The following is a 16,875-nucleotide window of genomic DNA, read 5'->3' as shown; positions in this document are numbered from 1 at the left end:
TTTCTCCACTATTGTTTATGTCGAATGCACTTATTAGTTAGGGGGCCTAAATCAGGCCCTCAAACTTACAATGCTTAGAAATCCAAAATCAAGAAAGGGGCTGACATATGAAGCTTTATACCACAATGCTTAGAAATAGGTTCATACACCAAACGCGCCGGCGAATAAAGTTAGCTGAAGCGCATGTGGGCGTTTGGGCGAATCCATTTTTTTTGTTGCATGAACAGGGAAGTTATTAGCTTCACATTATCAGAAGAATGCTGTCTAGTAAATAAGCCTGTTTATTTACATTATTCGCAGAAGTTTCACAACCCCCCAAATCAATGTCACCTTTTATGTTTCAATGACAGCGTAAGAAAGGTAGGTATTATTTCGTATTATGCTCACATACGTTGACTCGCCGCGTTATTTTTGGCCATCCAAGCTTGCGATATGAGCGACAGGAGAGCGGGTGCGCGGAATTCAATGTGATATGAAACTGAGCCCTCCGAATTAGTAGAAGATAGGCTGTGCAGTGCCTTTTTCAGCGTGCATAACGACAAGCGAGACAGTGCGAGTGAAACAGTGAGGGAGAGAAGGGACTATCAGTAAACGTTATTAGCTATTTAGCGACATGTAAATATTGCGCTGTTTAATGGTTATATATATTAATCTCATTACTTTACAAGAAAGCGTCCAGCGGACATCCCTGTAAGCGCAATCGCTTGCAACGTACTTTCCATCACCGTTGTTGGCATGGCGTGCATAAAATTTTTTTTATAGATCTCAGGAACAAGTGTATTGTTAACGCACTAGTTGTGATGCAAGTTTATGACACTTGTTTGTTTTGTATTTCAGATGGTATCATGACAGAGGCGGACCTTAAAAACTACAGCGTGAAATGGGTTGATCCCATCAACGTTACCTTCCAAGATAACCTCACTATGTTCTCGGCGCCTCCACCAGGAAGCGGACCAGTGCTTGCTTATATCATGGCAATCGTGGATGCGTTCCGCACGTCCAGTGACTACCAGCTTCCGGACAATGAGCAAACTCTTCACAAGTGAGAGCTATAAAAATTAACTTTTCTACACGAATCCTCGCATGGCCATTTGTGTTAGTTGCTTTCTCAGTCTACGTACAAAATTAGTGCGGTTGGTCCCCGGGCTATAAAACACCACATGTAGATCAGAGCCACCGAACAAAACGAAATACGTATTTTGTTGAGACGCAAAGGGCAAAATTCTAACGAATGAGCGCATTAGGAAAGGCATTTCACAGCTCTAATAAGACAGGCCAAGAAAGTGTGGATCAATTTGCTTCAGAACGTTGCAGATCGAGAGGCGTCTGAGGTTAACACGTGTGGAAAGGCATGAAGCAAACTGTGTCCCACATAGTTATGAAGCCGTTTTCCGAAAACAAGGGGTGGTGACAACCAATCGGGAGACTGCTGCCGAGCTGCCCGGATGTTCTCTCGCATGCCACCCTGTATCGATTGCGCCGAGCACACGAAGGCACAACTTCCACGTCGTCAGTCTAGTAATAACGGCTCGCCATAGAAGGTTTCGCATAAGAAGGGAACAAAGACAGTTCTCTTAATTTTTACCTTTATTTGTTCTGTGTATTTATCTTAATTTGACAAGAGCGACTGTGTTATTGTCATGTGTGAAGATTTATTACACTACGAGTATATGTCACAATATTGTTGAGGTGAAGGCAGATAATTATTTCCCTTCGTGGAAAAGTGCATGTTCTTTTTCGAAGGGTCAGGATGGATCAGGGGATATCTTTTTTATTTATGCTCTATCTTCCGCAAATGGGGTATGCTTTTATTCATGTAGTGCTGACATGGAACACGAACAGCTCATCACAAGGACCAAACATGTACACAATACCTGAGTAAACTTGCAATGGCGTATATTGGGAACATTCGGCTCAGCAACAAGAACAATAATAATATTATTAATAAAGTTGATCAATAAATCAAATGTTTTTTAGGCATTTTTAAAAAGTTTGCACCCTTTGGGGGCCTATCTTGTCCCATAACAATAATTGTCGTCTGTCTTTTCCGCATTTTCTTTCTGTAACGCTGCGAGCTGGGCACTTCTAAGTCACAAACGGCGTGCGCGATGTCAGCATTCTTACATTCTTAAACAAATGTACACTCTTTGGGTCGTATCTTGCCACGCAACAATGCTTATCATCTGCCTCGCTTGCGTTTCCTTTCTTGAAAACGCGGCGCTCGCTACTTTCCTGTCGAGAATGCTCCGTTGTCTTGATAACGCGCATGCCATTCGTGACTTGGAAGTAGCGGGCTCGCAGCGTTAAAGAAAGGAAATGCGGACAAAACAGATGACGATTATCGTTGCGGGACAAAATACGCCCCAAAGGGCGGAAATTTCTTTAAGAGTGAGGGTGACAAGCATCGCCGACAGGAAGTAGCGAGCACAGCGTTTTCAAGAAAGGCAACGCAAGCAAGACATATGGCGATTATTATTGCGGGACAAATATGCACCCCAATGAGTGCAACTGTTTTCAGAGTGTATTTTGCTGGATCAGATGCGGAGACTTTGTACCGGTGCATAGTTAAAGAGTAATACGAGGGACCCTGAAAACAAATGTGGTAGACAAAAACAATGCGAGATAGAGAAACAAATAGTGAAACAGAGAACGAGGAGTCATGCGTAAAACAGAGTTAATCATACAGTGTTGTCGCGTTGTAGCGACGTTGAAAAACAGTAGCAAAAATTGAATCACAAAACTACCCCTTCATTGGACGAGCTTGTGCCCCGAAAATAGGTTTACTCAACGAACAACGATAGTGGAGAGCGCAGTGAGCGATGTCCGAAATCTCAGCTACCCGCCGCGGTTGCTCAGTGGCTATGGTGTTGCGCTGCTGAGCACGAGGTCGCGGGATCGAATCCCGGCCTCGGCGGCCGCATTTCGATGGGGGCGAAATGCGAAAACACCCCTGTACTTAGATTTAGGTGCACGTTAAAGAACTCCAGGTGGTCAAAATTCCCGGAGTCCCCCACTACGGCGTGCCTCATAATCAGAAAGTCGTCTTGGCACGTAAAACCCCATAATTAAATTTTTAAAATCTCATCTGCGTGAAGCGCATCGGCTATTGTATATGACTCGTCGAAGGTTCCAATGTAATCGCTGGTGCCCGCGTGTCCTGCAGAAACTATTGCGCAGTTCGTGTCGCGCATATGATGTGAACCGGGCTGGTATACCACGTAGCGTCGTCAAACAATGTAGTGCGGGCTGTCGGTCCTCTGCTGGTTCTTGATGGGCAGGGGGGCGGGCTGGCTGTCAGACTTCGTTTGGCGCGCTGGAGATAGGCCGAGACATCGAGGTTGTCTTCCTCGATTACTTGTCCGGCTGTTTTACAGGATATCTTGAGTAAGCTCAACCACAAAATCATTCCTTTGCCGGTGATCAGAATTTCTAGGTCACCACGTCTTGACGAAATATTTTGCCACTTCAGCTGCAGTACCTTTAGTTTGAGCGTAGCGGCTATAGAAGTCGGTAGCCACGACAATCCTCTTATTCCAGTAGGTTGATGTCCGAAATGGCCCCAAGTCCATTCCGATCTGCTAGAATGGTCGGCAAGGTGGTTTGATCGGCTGCAACAATCCCGCGGGCCTTGCCTGTTGTGTCTTGTCTCGCTGGCAGTGTCGGCATGTTCGGACGTAGTGGGCAACGTCGGCGGTCAGGGGCGGCGTGTAATACTTCTGTTGTGTCTTCGATAGTATACGTGAGAATCCGAGGTGCCCAGCGGTCATCTCGTGACGTAGGACGTGCACTACTTCTGGACGCAGTGCTGAGAGAACAAGGCAGTAGTTGGCGCGGATTGTTTGGAAGTTCTTCTTTGCAAGTATGTCGTTTTGCAGGAGAACGAAGAAAATACTCGCCTAAATGCCCTAGGGACAACGTTGGTGTCGCCTTTCAAGCACTCGACGAGGTTTTCTAACTCCGTGTCCGTTCGTTGCTGTTAAGCGGAGTGTTCCGTGCATATGGTTCCCAGAAAGGCGTCATAATACTCGTTGTTTGGTGGCGGCGGGTCAATGGGGGCTCGTGATGGACAATTGGCATCAGAGTGCTTCCGTCTCGACTTATAGACCACGGTCATGTCAAATTCCTGCAGTCTGAGACTCCATCGTGCGAGGCGTCCTGAATGGTCCTTTAAATTTCCCAGCTGTTGGAATCTCAGCGCTGACGCCCGTTGTTGCAATCGGACCGCTGGCACGAGTTGTTGCAATCGGGTCGCAAGCCCCAAGGGTAGCGTTGGCCTGGCGGCCTGGGGCACAACTGGAAGCATCCGAAGGTCCCGGCAAAGCATGAGTCGACTGGTAACAGAACAACTTGTTTATTCTAGCATCGCAAAAGAGTGGGCGGTCAGGTCGACCGAAGTGGAGAGACGGGAGAGCACGTTACTCAACTGAAGAAATCGGAGCCTCTCTCTTGGCATCCGGGGGCAGCTGCTCTTATACTCTCGGAGTCGAGGGCAAGAGGAAGGCCTCGTGACGAGACCACGTGACGGCGGGGCACGGACAGGCTGAGAGACACGTTGAGACGAGTGTAGTGACGCATCCGCCAAGCCGGCGCCGGTCAGACCTCCTCGCTTCACACTTGGGGAGCTCCACTCCCCGGCTGCCGCGCTTTGACAAGCGTGGGCACACACACACACACGCACACACGAAGACACGTGGCACTGAAACACGCCTGGACGCGCTTGGCGGGGAGGCTTTGCGGCAGCTCCGAACGGGCCAAAATGTCCGCCGCTTTGAACGAAGCCGCGGCGTCCGTTGCATCCGCGCCGGCTGTACCGCGCGTCGTAGGCGAAACGTAACAGACCGCCCCGCCGGGGGAAGGAGATCCCGATGGTCAGGGGACTGCATCCGCTGTCCGGAGGGATGTCGCTTGATGATGCTCATAACCGAAGTCGGTCGTCCTTCGGCGTTTCTTGAGCGCAGCGCACAGAGAAGGCCTCGTTCTCTCGTTCAGGTTCACACAGGACACTGCAAAGTGACTTCGGGAGAGTTGACATTTTTGTTCTCGTTCCCGGCAAGCGTTAGAACTACGCCGAAACTCAACCGCTCAGTCAGCAAGCACAGCACAACCCTCACTAAGCCCTGCCAGGCTCTTTCCCCTTTTATACTACTGCCTAGTTCCTTACAGTAGTTTAGCAGCACTCAGAACGCGTCCACAAATCGGAAAATTGCACTAGAAAGCACATCATCACTTTGAAACACTACACAAAAGCAATATGTTAAAAATCCTGCCTCAGGAAGAAAAACATCAGTAACAAACAATTTTGAGGCTGATTCCCACGTTAGGGGCTTCGACTTAAGCCATCGGCGTTAGCGTTGAGACTCCCCTTTTTGTAACGCACCTCAAAGGAATATTGTTGCAAAGCGAGGCTCCAGCGCAGGAGGCGGCCATTTTTGGGAGAGATGGTCTGCAGCCATTGGAGAGGGCAGTGATCCGTCTCAATGATAAACCTCGAGCCGGCTAGGTAGCATGACAATTTCTGAACGGCCCACACTATACACGCACACTCTTTCTCGGTGGCGCTGTACGCCTGCTCACGACTGGTCAACTTACGACTAGCATACAGGACGGGGTGTTCTACTTCTCCATTTTCCCGTTGGCACAGTACAACGCCCATGCCTCGCTCACTAGCATCGCACTGAACAGCGAACCCTTTTGTGTAGTCGGGCGATCATAGCACAGGCTGGCTTGTTAGGGCGCTCTTTAGGGCGCTAAAAGCTCTTTCCTTTGTCTCGTCCCAGATGACTGTTTGCGGCTCTGTCTTTCTTAGAGCATCCGTCAGGGGAGCCGCGATATCAGAGTACCTGGGGATGTACCTCTGATAGTAGCCGGCGACACCTAAGAACGACCGAATATCGGTCTTCGTGCGCGGTTGCGGGAAGTCTCGCACAGCGGCCACCTTTATTTCAGAGGGGCGGCGACGACCCCGACCAATCACGTGACCGAGGTAGACAACCTCGGCCTGTGCTAACTGGCACTTGGGAGCCTTGACTGTCAAGCCCGCTTCGCGCAGGCAGGTTAGCACTGCCCGCAAGTGTGCCATATGCTCAGACCAGGATGCGGAGATTATCGCTACGTCGTCTAAATACGGTAAACCGAATTCTTGCTGTCCCCGCAACACTTTATCCATGAGGCTTGAAAAGCAGTATGGCGCGTTCTTCAAACCAAAACTCAAAACTTTAGGACGGAATGTCCCCATGGGTGAAATGAACGCCGCATACCTACTAGCCTCTTCTGTAAGTGAAACCTGCCAATAACCCCTGACAAGATCTAGGGTGGAAATAAACTGAGCACTACTAACTTTCTTAAGGCGCTCCTCGATGTTAGGGATCGGATAAATTTGATCCTTAGTGATGGAATTAAGCCTGCGGTAGTCGACGCAAGGACGAGGTTCCTTGCCCGGTACCTCAACTAAAATCAAAGGGGAGGTATAATCACTCTCACCCGCCTCAATAACACCGAGCTGTAGCATTTTCTTTACCTCAGCCTCCATAATATCGTGCTGGCGGGGTGACACCCGGTACGCCTTGGATCGTACTGGCTCTGGGGAGGTAAGTTCTATGTCATGAGTAAGGACAGAAGTCCTACCAGGCCTCTCAGAGAACAGACCTTGAAACTCTTGTAAGAGCTGGTGTAGTTCGGTTTTCTGCTCAGGCGACAGCGATGCTTTACTGATTAAGTCACTAATGACTTGATCGGTGTCTTTCCTGTTCGTCCCTGAGCCTAGTCCCGGAAGCTCGACCGGAAGCTCTTCGGGAACGTTTACCATCATGCACACCACTGCTTCCCGTTGTTTATAGGGTTTGAGCAGATTACAGTGGTAAACTTGCTGTGCTTTCCGCTTTCCTGGCAGACTCACCACGTAGTTAACGTCCGACAGTTTTTGAACAATCCGTGCTGGGCCCTCCCACTGCACGTCGAGTTTGTTCTTTAGCGACGTGCGCAATATCATGACCTCATCGCCCACCTCAAAACGACGGGCCCTGGCTGTCCGATCATAATAAACCTCGGCCCTCTGCTGGGCCTTTGCCATTGCTTCACCTGACAACTCCTGTGCCCTTCTTAAGCGTTCGAGGAGCCTAAGCACGTACTCCACCACGACTGGGTCGTCGCCCCTGCCTTCCCACGATTCTCGAAGCATGCGAAGCGGAGATCGCAGCGAGCGACCGTACACCAGCTCAGCTGGCGAAAACCCCGTAGCCGCATGCGGCGCGGTCCGTAATGCAAACATCACCCCAGGCAGACACAGCTCCCAGTCAGTTTGATGTTCAAAACACAATGCTCTCAACACGCGCTTCATGACGGAGTGGAGCTTCTCAACGGAATTCGACTGGGGGTGGTGCACTGAGCTGTGTAACAGCTTTACCCCGCACCTTTCGAGAAAGGCTGTCGTCAAAGCGCTAGTAAACACTGTGCCCTGATCTGATTGGATTTCCGCAGGAAAACCAACTCGCGCAAATATGGACAGTAGTGCATTGACTATCTCAACTGAGCTGAGTTCTTTAAGCGGCACTGCTTCAGGGAACTTTGTCGCTGGGCAGATCACAGTCAAAATGTGTCTGTACCCCGTGGCTGTTACCGGCAGAGGTCCCACTGTATCAATAACGAGCCGTCTAAAAGGCTCCGTAATGATAGGTACCAACTTCAACGGTGCCCTCGATTTGTCCCCTGGTTTGCCCACCCGCTGACAGGTGTCACATGTCTTCACAAAGTGGTCTGCGTCCCGAAAACACCCTGGCCAATAGTACTCTTGCAAGAGACGGTCCTTAGTTTTCTTAACTCCTAGGTGTCCGGACCACGAACCCCTATGCGACAAGCGCAACAGATCCTGACGATAGCATTGAGGCACGATCAGCTGATCGAACTCCACTCCCCTGCGGTCTAGATACTTCCGGTACAGGACCCCACCTCTTTCCACAAAGCGAGCATTTTTCTTGGCGGTACCTTCCTTGACAATGCAGCGTATGTTTTCTAGGCTGCCATCCTTCTTTTGCTCGGCTATCAAAGCCGCCCGGCTGACTTTTAGCAACCTATTAAGTCCGTCTGACGTAGGCGCGATGAGCAAATCTGCAGATAGCTCTTCTAACTTTCCCGTGTCGGGCATTTCCTCTCCAGTATCTGGTGCCTTTAACGCTACAGGCTCAATTTTATTCAGTTCGGGCGTGCTCTGAATATCAGCTTGCTGCACCTCTGACCCTTTCTCATTGTTCCACAACGTCGGCCCCGCAACTACCGCCTTTGCAGCGAGCTCCCGAACCTTCGATCTGGTTAAGGCCTGAACGCTAGCCTCACCAAACAAAAGCCCCTTCTCGCGCAGGAGGTGATCGGATCTGTTCGAAAATAGGTACGGGTACTAGGGGGGCAGCATAGATGACACTGCGGCCTCCGTCTCAAGCGCTCCGAAAGGTCCTTCAATAAGCACTTTTGCTACGGGCAGACACAAGCTATTAGCTTCCACGGCTTGCTTGATCCATGCGCACTCGCCCGTGAACATATCGGGTTCTACGTAAGATGGGTGAACTACATCCATCGTAGCTGCGGAATCGCGAAGCACTCGGCACTCTTTCCCGTTCACGAGGAGGTCTCGCATGTAAGGCTCGAGAAGCTTCATGTTCTCGTCAGTGCTGCATAATGACAAAAACACGGCTTTTGTTTTTGTTTCTGGACACTGCGCCGAAAAGTGACCCGGCTTCTGACACGTATAACACACGCGCACTTGCCTCGTCTCGAACCGCTTTCTGCGTTCGGCTTCGGCTGCCGCCGTCTCCTTACGTTCGGTCGGACTGCTTTCACTCGCATCCGCACTACGTCTGTCCCCCTTTGCTCTCATGGGCGTGAACTTCGGCCTCTCAAACTTGGGGCCAAATTCACCCTTTTGACCGTCATCCTTAGCTCCACGAGCCCGACGCGTCACAAACTCTTCGGCTAGCTCAGCGGCTCTAGCCACCGTACTAACGTCTGGCCTATCCAAGACCCAGTACCGCACATTCTCAGGTAACCGACTATAAAACTGTTCCAGCCCGAAACACTGCAGAACTTTCTCGTGATCACCCAACGCTTTCTCTTCTTTGAGCCACTCCTGCATGTTTGACATAAGCCTGTAGGCAAACTCTGTATATGACTCACTTTTACCTTTCTCATTTTCCCGAAACTTCCGACGGAACGCCTCCGCTGACAGCCTGTACTTTTTTAGCAGACTCGATTTCACTTTGTCGAAATCCTCTGCCTCCTCTCTATTCAAGCGAGCGACTACGTCGGCCGCCTCGCCGGGTAACAAAGTAAGCAAGCGCTGTGGCCACGTTTCCCAAGAGAACCCCTGCTTCTCGCACGTTCGCTCAAAGTTAACCAGGAACAAACCAATGTCCTCTCCAAGCTTAAACGGCCGCATCAGGTCAGTCATTTTGATCAATACTCGTTCTCCTGCACCGTGTGCCTGACTTCCATTACGAGCGCGTTCCATGTCAATCTCGAGACGCTTCATTTCCAAAGCGTGTTGACGGTCGCGCTCCTCTTTTTCTTTCTCTTTTAGCTCTTTAAGTTTGCGCTCCTGTCTTTTTGCCGTCTCCCTCTCCTCAATGGTCTCAAGGCATTCCGACAGCTCGTCATCCTCAGCTTCTAACTCCAGAATAGCCCTTAGCAGTTCTGGTTTTCTGAGTTTGTCTGAGACATCCAGACCCAACTCTCTTGCAAGCTCCAGCAATTTCGGTTTGCGCAACGACTTCAAATCCATGGCTGCTCTGAATGCTGCTTTCTCTACTGCCTTCTATTGTCTTGCCGCAAACTAACCCGGCAGCAACGACAACCACAATTACCAGCTCTGTTTCTGACACTAACAAAAGCCTGGCAAAACTCAGAAGAAGAAAGTCCCGCACTCACCAAACCTCGCAGCCAAGAATTCAGCGCAGTCGTTCCGCTGCAGGCAACCAGTCATCACACAGGGCTCGTTGCACTGCTCCCGGATGGTCGTTGTGCTGCTCAGCATACAGTCAACCGCATATCTTCGCTGCTGGCCTCCGTTGTCGCGATCTCACCGCTACCAGCCAGTTGTTGGAATCTCAGCGCTGACGACCGTTGTTGCAATCGGACCGCTGGCACGAGTTGTTGCAATCGGGTCGCAAGCCCCAAGGGTAGCGTTGGCCTGGCGGCCTGGGGCACAACTGGAAGCATCCGAAGGTCCCGGCAAAGCATGAGTCGACTGGTAACAGAACAACTTGTTTATTCTAGCATCGCAAAAGAGCGGGCGGTCAGGTCGACCGAAGTGGAGAGACGGGAGAGCACGTTACTCAACAGAAGAAATTGGAGCCTCTCTCTTGGCGTCCGGGGGCAGCTGCTCTTATACTCTCGGAGTCGAGGGCAAGAGGAAGGCCTCGTGACGAGACCACGTGACGGCGGGCCACGGACAGGCTGAGAGACACGTTGAGACGAGTGTAGTGACGCATCCGCCAAGCCGGCGCCGGTCAGACCTCCTCGCTTCACACTTGGGGAGCTCCTCTCCCCGGCTGCCGCGCTTTGACAAGCGTGGGCACACACACACACACGCACACACGAAGACACGTGGCACTGAAACACGCCTGGACGCGCTTGGCGGGGAGGCGTTGCGGCAGCTCCGAACGGGCCAAAATGTCCGCCGCTTTGAACGAAGCCCCGGCGTCCGTTGCATCCGCGCCGGCTATACTGCGCGTCGTAGGCGAAACGTAACACAGCCAACACAAGGCACGGTGGTCGCTTACGAGTATGAAGGGCCAGCCGTATAGGTAATGGCGGAATTTAGTTGTAGCCCAAATGATGGCAAGGTATTCTTTCTACGTCGTCAAATAATTGGTTTCTGCTTTCGACAGAGACCGGCTAGCACAAGCAATGACCCTTTCAAATTCTTCATTCCTTTGGACTTGGACGGCGCCGAGGCCTAGGGTTGTCGCGTCGGTGTGTTTTTCCATGTCATCGTCTTCTTCGAAGTCAGCGAGTGCTAGTGGCGACCTCTGGCATCGTTTAATCTCTTCGAATGCTTCAATTTGCGTTGTTGCCCCGGATTTCGTCTTTTCCCCAAATTATGAAAGCAAACTAAAGAAAAGGGGGGAAGCACGTACCTACTACAAAGCAATAATGGGTTTAAAGCCTATAAACGGTAAAAAATGAGGGGCGAAAGTCCCAAAGCGCACAATTTAATATAAAAGCCAATTGCAAAATGAAAAGGTGGGCACGCTAACTACTAATGTCCTAAGGCTCACTCAGCGAGGACACAAAGGCCTCGCATAAAGCGTTTAATGATAAAACATGAAGAATTAGACGATGAAGCACAGGGATCATGAAGCAGGTGCCCGAAGAGTTTGTACGCCTGAATCATCATCAGGTTTCCGAGGACAGCAATGCTTGAAGACGGGTCCAGGGAGAGGAAGCTGAAAAACTGATATAAAGGAGAGTAATCCCCTGGAAATGACCAGTAGAATGGGCATGGGCAACCAAACTAGTGGTCATTGCCTACACAAAAGGCGACAGCAATGAGGTTGTGCAAAAGGAAGTGTAGTAATAAAAGCTGCAGCCCGAGAATTATATCCTTCAGATGTATAGATACCGGCAAACATATTGAGCAGAATGGGCCGCTGGATCGTTCCATCTATGCTTTCACCGGGAGCAGCCCCGCTCCTCCACAAGCCCGTAAGCAGGCCGGAGGAACGCGCCGGCGAATTGAATGGAAAAATTGAATGGAAGAAGATGAGAAAAAAAAAAGAAAAAAAGAGGAAGAAAAAATTATAAACCGTGTGGACTCGACCGACGTCTCGACCACTCGACCACTTAAATTCGACGTCGGATTTTGCGATACATGTCAATGGGCCGGCGATGCGTGAAGTCTTTGACGAAGCGCCTGTAATAGGCATACAGGCCAAGGAATCTGCACAGCTTTTTAGTCGGCGGGCTGTGTAAAGTTAGCGATGACAGGTGTCTTCTGCGACTCAAAACGGACTACAAATTTGCTGATGACGTGGCCCAGGAACAGAAGTTTATCCTAGGCAAACAGACACTTTTTCGGCTTCAGAGTGAGCCCTATAATGGCTTGATGGCCTCTAGTACTGTCCCAAGCTGCCCAAGATGATCGTCAAGATTCCTGGCGAAGTCAACGACGTCATCCAAGTAGACGGGACAGGTCTTTACTTAAACCCTGCTAATATCGTGTCCATCACGTGCTGAAAAGTTGCAGGTGCAACGGGCCACAGGCCGAATGGCATGATGTTTAACTCGTAGAGGGGCGTCATGAAGGCGGTTTTGTCGCGATCCCTCTAGTCGACTTATATTTTCCAGTGGCCAGTCTTGAGATCCATCAATGAGAAATACATAGCATTGCTGAGCCGGTCCAATGCGTCGTCTGTCCGTGGGAGTCAGTATATGTCCTTCTTCGTGATCTCGTTGAGCCGACTATGAACCAAGCAAAAACAGAGGGTTCTGTCCTTTTTCTTCACCAAAACTACAGGAGACACCTACGGGTTCTTCGAAGACTAGATGATTTTGTCGCGTAGAATTTCATCGACATATTGCTTTATGGCTTTTGTTTCCGCCTCAAAACTCGGTACGAGCTCTGAAAGAGTGGTAGAGCGCATTTTGGTTACAATGCGATGTTTAGCAACAGGTGTTTGTAGAATCCTCGATCATATCGAAAAGCAGTTTTTGTATCTTCAGAGAAAACTTTCGAGCTGTTGCTGCTTGCTCATGGAGAGACTCGCATTGACGTCGAAGGCTGGTTCGAGAACTATGGCTGTCGGGGTAAATGCGGCAGAATGCGAGAGGACCACCGCATTGCTGGTTTCCGCAATTTCTTCAATATCTGCGATCGTCGTGCCTTTGTTGAAGTGTTTGTATTCCTGGCTGATGTTTGTCAGCATTACATACGTTTTTCCTCCACGCTGTCTTGTGATTCCTCTTGAAAATAGAATTTTGGTGTGTAGAAGTAGATGTTGGTTGCCCTCGATGACGCCTTCTACATCTTCTGGTGTTTTGGAGGCGAGGGAACTGATGATACTGCAGCGAGGCGGGAGGCTGACTTGAACTTCAAGCACACGCAAGGCATCATGACTTAGAGAGCTCTCCAGCGATATCACATGGTCTTCGGATAGCGTTTTTGACTTGGACTTGAGTCGATGACTGCGCCGTGATGGCTCAGGAAGTCCATGCTAAGAAATACGTCTTGCGAGCACTGTTGGAGGACAACGAACTTCGCAGGGTCATGAACTGTAATCCTTGTCGTGCAGATTCCAGTCGGCATTATCAGGTGTCCTGCAGCTGTCCGAAATTGAGGGCCGTCCCATCCAGTCTTGACTTTCTTCAACTTTGCGGCGAATAATCCATTGCGGCTGCAGTGTCTACGAAGGCGCTGACTTCGCGGCCGTCGAGAAGCACGTTGGGGTCGGTGGCTTTTTGCCTTGCGTTGCAGTTGGGCCGCGGCGGCATGTCACGGCTGTGTCACGTTGTCTATAGTGATGTTACAGCGGGTAGTCAGGTATCCTTTAGGCGACGTTTTCTTGTCTACTAGGCTTCGTTCGGGTTGCGTAGTGTCATCGCTACGTCGTCGAGAAGGTCTTGTCAGCGACTTTATCTTTTGCTGCTTTTAGTTTTCCGGATATGGAATTATGGACCGGCCACGACCTGGACCTTTGTACGGTCGGCACTTCGGTGACAGGTGCCGTCATAGTGACGGCGAACGCGAACGACATCGGGGCCTCGACTGCGTTGCGGCGATGTTGTCGGCGATGTGAAGGCGTCGCTCGCCCAGCTATGGACGCAGTGCGTTGACGGCGAAGCCCCGTATCCCATCTCCCGGTATGGGCTTCAGCGGTAAACATGGCCCACTTCTCCGCAGTTATATGAAAGCGGGCGGTGGTCGGGAGCGCGCCACATGTCTCTCTACCTGGGGCTTTCCGTGGGCTGACAGGTGGATGGGCTGGCGGCGGCGGCGGCGGTGGCAGCGGTTGCTGCGACGGTACAGCAGCGTTACCAGGCTCTGGCTTGGATGGGAAAAGGAAGCTGACAGCGGACAACGATGGCATAGGTCATTTTTTTCAGGCTGGGACTGTGATGATTCCTACCGCAGTTCAGGAACTCCCAATAACTGGTGGATGTCTTCTCGCACGACGGCTGCGATCTTGGGAACGTCCTCTTGTTACTCCTCACGCACAGTTGCCCGGATGGTCTCACGCAAGCCCGTGGTGCCAAGTGCCTTGGATTCATGCTTCGGTGTAACCATTTGACGATTATATTGTATGGCACGCATTTCCAGCGTCTTGTCGATGGCAGTGGCTTCCGATGGAAATTCCACAACGATCTTCTGTGGGTTGCGAATTAGTCCGGCGAGCAGGTCTCACGCTTCACTGCCCCCGCATGATGAAACGAACTTTATTCTCCTCAGACATATTCGGGTCGGCATGGCGAAACAGACGGGCCATCCCTTCCGTGTCCTGTGTAAATGGCAACGTTCTCGTTCAGGAGCTACACTCAGGCTTCTAACAGGGCGTTTGTCTTTTTCTTGCCCACGAAGCTCGTAAAGGTCTGCTTGACGCCGTTGTGGAACAGGTTCCATATGGTCAGGGTAGACTCCCGTTTCTCACACCAGGTCCTCGCGGTATATTCCAAGGAGAAGTACACGTGACGCAAATTGTTCCCAGAGTTCCCGCTATTGAACTACGCGACCCTTTCGTATGTCTCTAGCTAGCTTTCGAGGTCTTTAGCTGATGACCCACGAAAGATCGGTGGCTCCCTGGGTTGTTCCAGTACGATCGGAGACACAGGTGCTGTCATTAATTGTCCTTGCCTTGGTCTTCATACAGTATCCCGTATCCTCCTTGCCTTGCTCCGCCGATGATTTTTGCAGTCTGCGGGTAGCTCGATGCTCTGTGGCAACGTTGGCGATGTCCTCGCGGCTTGGGATTGCCAGGGTTTTCGTTACACAACGAAGCACCTCCAACAGGTGTCGCGTTGTGGTGACTCACCTTTTACTAGACGAACGTCTGCCCAGAACACAGGTTAAACTCAAAGAACAACGATAGGGACGAGAACAGTAAGCGATCGTGTAAAACCTCATATGCTAGTGAAGCGCATCGGTTTTTATACATGACTCGTCAAAGGTTCCAGCGTAATAACCGATGTATTCGCCGGCACCACTTAATATGCCGTATGCACTCTACATCCTGCACTTTACACTATCGTGTAGAGTGAAGGATTTGGTGGGTCACAAAGCAAGTTTTTCGCTCCTTGATAGCATAGCAAACGATTGTACACGACAAAAAACAATGTTCCTGGGCAAAAATGCCTTCTAACCTTAGTCCTAATCCGCACTAATAAGACGGCTCGCTCCGAGCAATGGAGAAAATAAATAAAACTAAGAGGCCCAACTTCCTGTGAATTTCTATACTTTGTATTTATGTAGGTAATCATGTTGTATGCTTGACGCCTTGTTGCGGCCGCCTCACTGTTTTTTGTTTCATTACTTCTTTCTCTACCTACCATTGTTTTGTCTACCATAATTCAGTCCTCTGTAAATTATTTCTCGTGCATTACTTTTAATGTACACTAGTACATAGGCTCCGTGTATGTTCCTCGGCACTATAATAAACACTTGATGATTCAGTGATTGAATACCTGACGATGGTGATCGTGATCAGCTTTCAGGTTCAGTTTACGCGAGCTTTCACGTCCAAGTATACAGCTATCGGGAGCGAGGGCATACCGTGGCATCGTCTACCGTCAGTACCAGAATTACGTGAAGAGTTGGATTACCTGCAGATTGTCTCTTTTCATGGCACCTGGTCGGACGCAGCCTTTGTGTCGTATCAGCACAGAATTTCGGTCAATCGTCGCGAATGCTTTTAAAAGCGAGCATATTTTGCTTTAAACCGGCGGATTTGTACGCTGTACAAGAAAAATATGCGTTTTTTTCGTGCGCTTTGATCGAGCATTGCTTTGTTTTCGCTTGCCCTAGAACTGTGCTCCACGAAAATAGGCGGACACGCTAGCTCTACGGAACATAAGGGCTCTTAATAAATAAATAAATAAATAAATAAATAAATAAATAAATAAATAAATAAATAAATAAATAAATAAATAAATAAATAAATAATCTTGTGGTTTGTGTTAAAGCAAACATATATGCAAAAAATCTGGGAACTTTGCCGTCAACAGTAATGAGTTCGAATGCGAGAAAGGATGCGTCTTTGAAACCAGCGTGGAAAACGACGGCGACATGAACTGGGCACCGGACGAGCGCTATGTCGGTACCCCAGCACGCAGCGTTCGTCCTGTGCCCTTTTCGTGTTGACGTCGTTATCAACGCTGATTTCAAGTGTGCATACATTCCAACTAGCTTATATTTCTACTCTACGAGATTAGTCCCGCAACTGTGAGGAGGAGCAACTATTCTGCGCGGTAACACAACCCATTGGGTAAATGTTTGGCCTTTAGTTGACTTGAACATTAAAGAGAATTATTCCTATCGTGTTCAGGAGCTATTTGCTGATATTGGTTTTCTAAGAACGAATGAACGCACACGTGTTATTTCATTGGTTCAGTCAGGCCATCGTACTTGCCCGTTTACTGTTACATACTGTTTCCTATCTGCTTAGAAGTTATTAATATATCTACAATTTTCCTGTTATTTAAGCGTTAGCCGCAGTGTCATTCATTTGAAAATATTATTAAAAAAAAAACATTCGTCTGGTCTACAGGTAGCAAAGTTGTGTTACCCCTCGGCATGAGTGTCTCATTCATTTCTTGCGCATAAGCAGAGAAAAATGGCGGGAAATCATGCTTTGGTGATGTTTTTCCGCATTGAGTGATAGAAACGATGAGACGCAACAT

At 49.6% G+C, this 16,875-nt stretch overlaps 1 protein-coding gene across 1 annotated transcript in view; it reads left to right on the top strand.

Moving 5' to 3' along the window:
- The first annotated feature begins 843 nt into the window (after window positions 1-843).
- LOC126527758 (scoloptoxin SSD20-like) overlaps window positions 844-16,875 on the top strand; it is a 62,685-nt gene continuing 46,653 nt past the window's right edge. The window contains exon 1 of the mRNA XM_072286732.1: window positions 844-1,042. Within this exon, the coding sequence (XP_072142833.1) occupies window positions 846-1,042 (197 nt within the window). The 5' untranslated portion in view covers window positions 844-845. The remainder of the gene's footprint in view (window positions 1,043-16,875) is intronic.

Source organism: Dermacentor andersoni, chromosome 3, assembly GCF_023375885.2.
Source record: "Dermacentor andersoni chromosome 3, qqDerAnde1_hic_scaffold, whole genome shotgun sequence".
Classification (NCBI taxonomy): Eukaryota; Metazoa; Arthropoda; class Arachnida; order Ixodida; family Ixodidae; genus Dermacentor; species Dermacentor andersoni.
The sequence above is the reverse complement of the archived record's forward strand: the minus strand, read 5'-3'. Positions and strand labels throughout refer to the sequence as shown.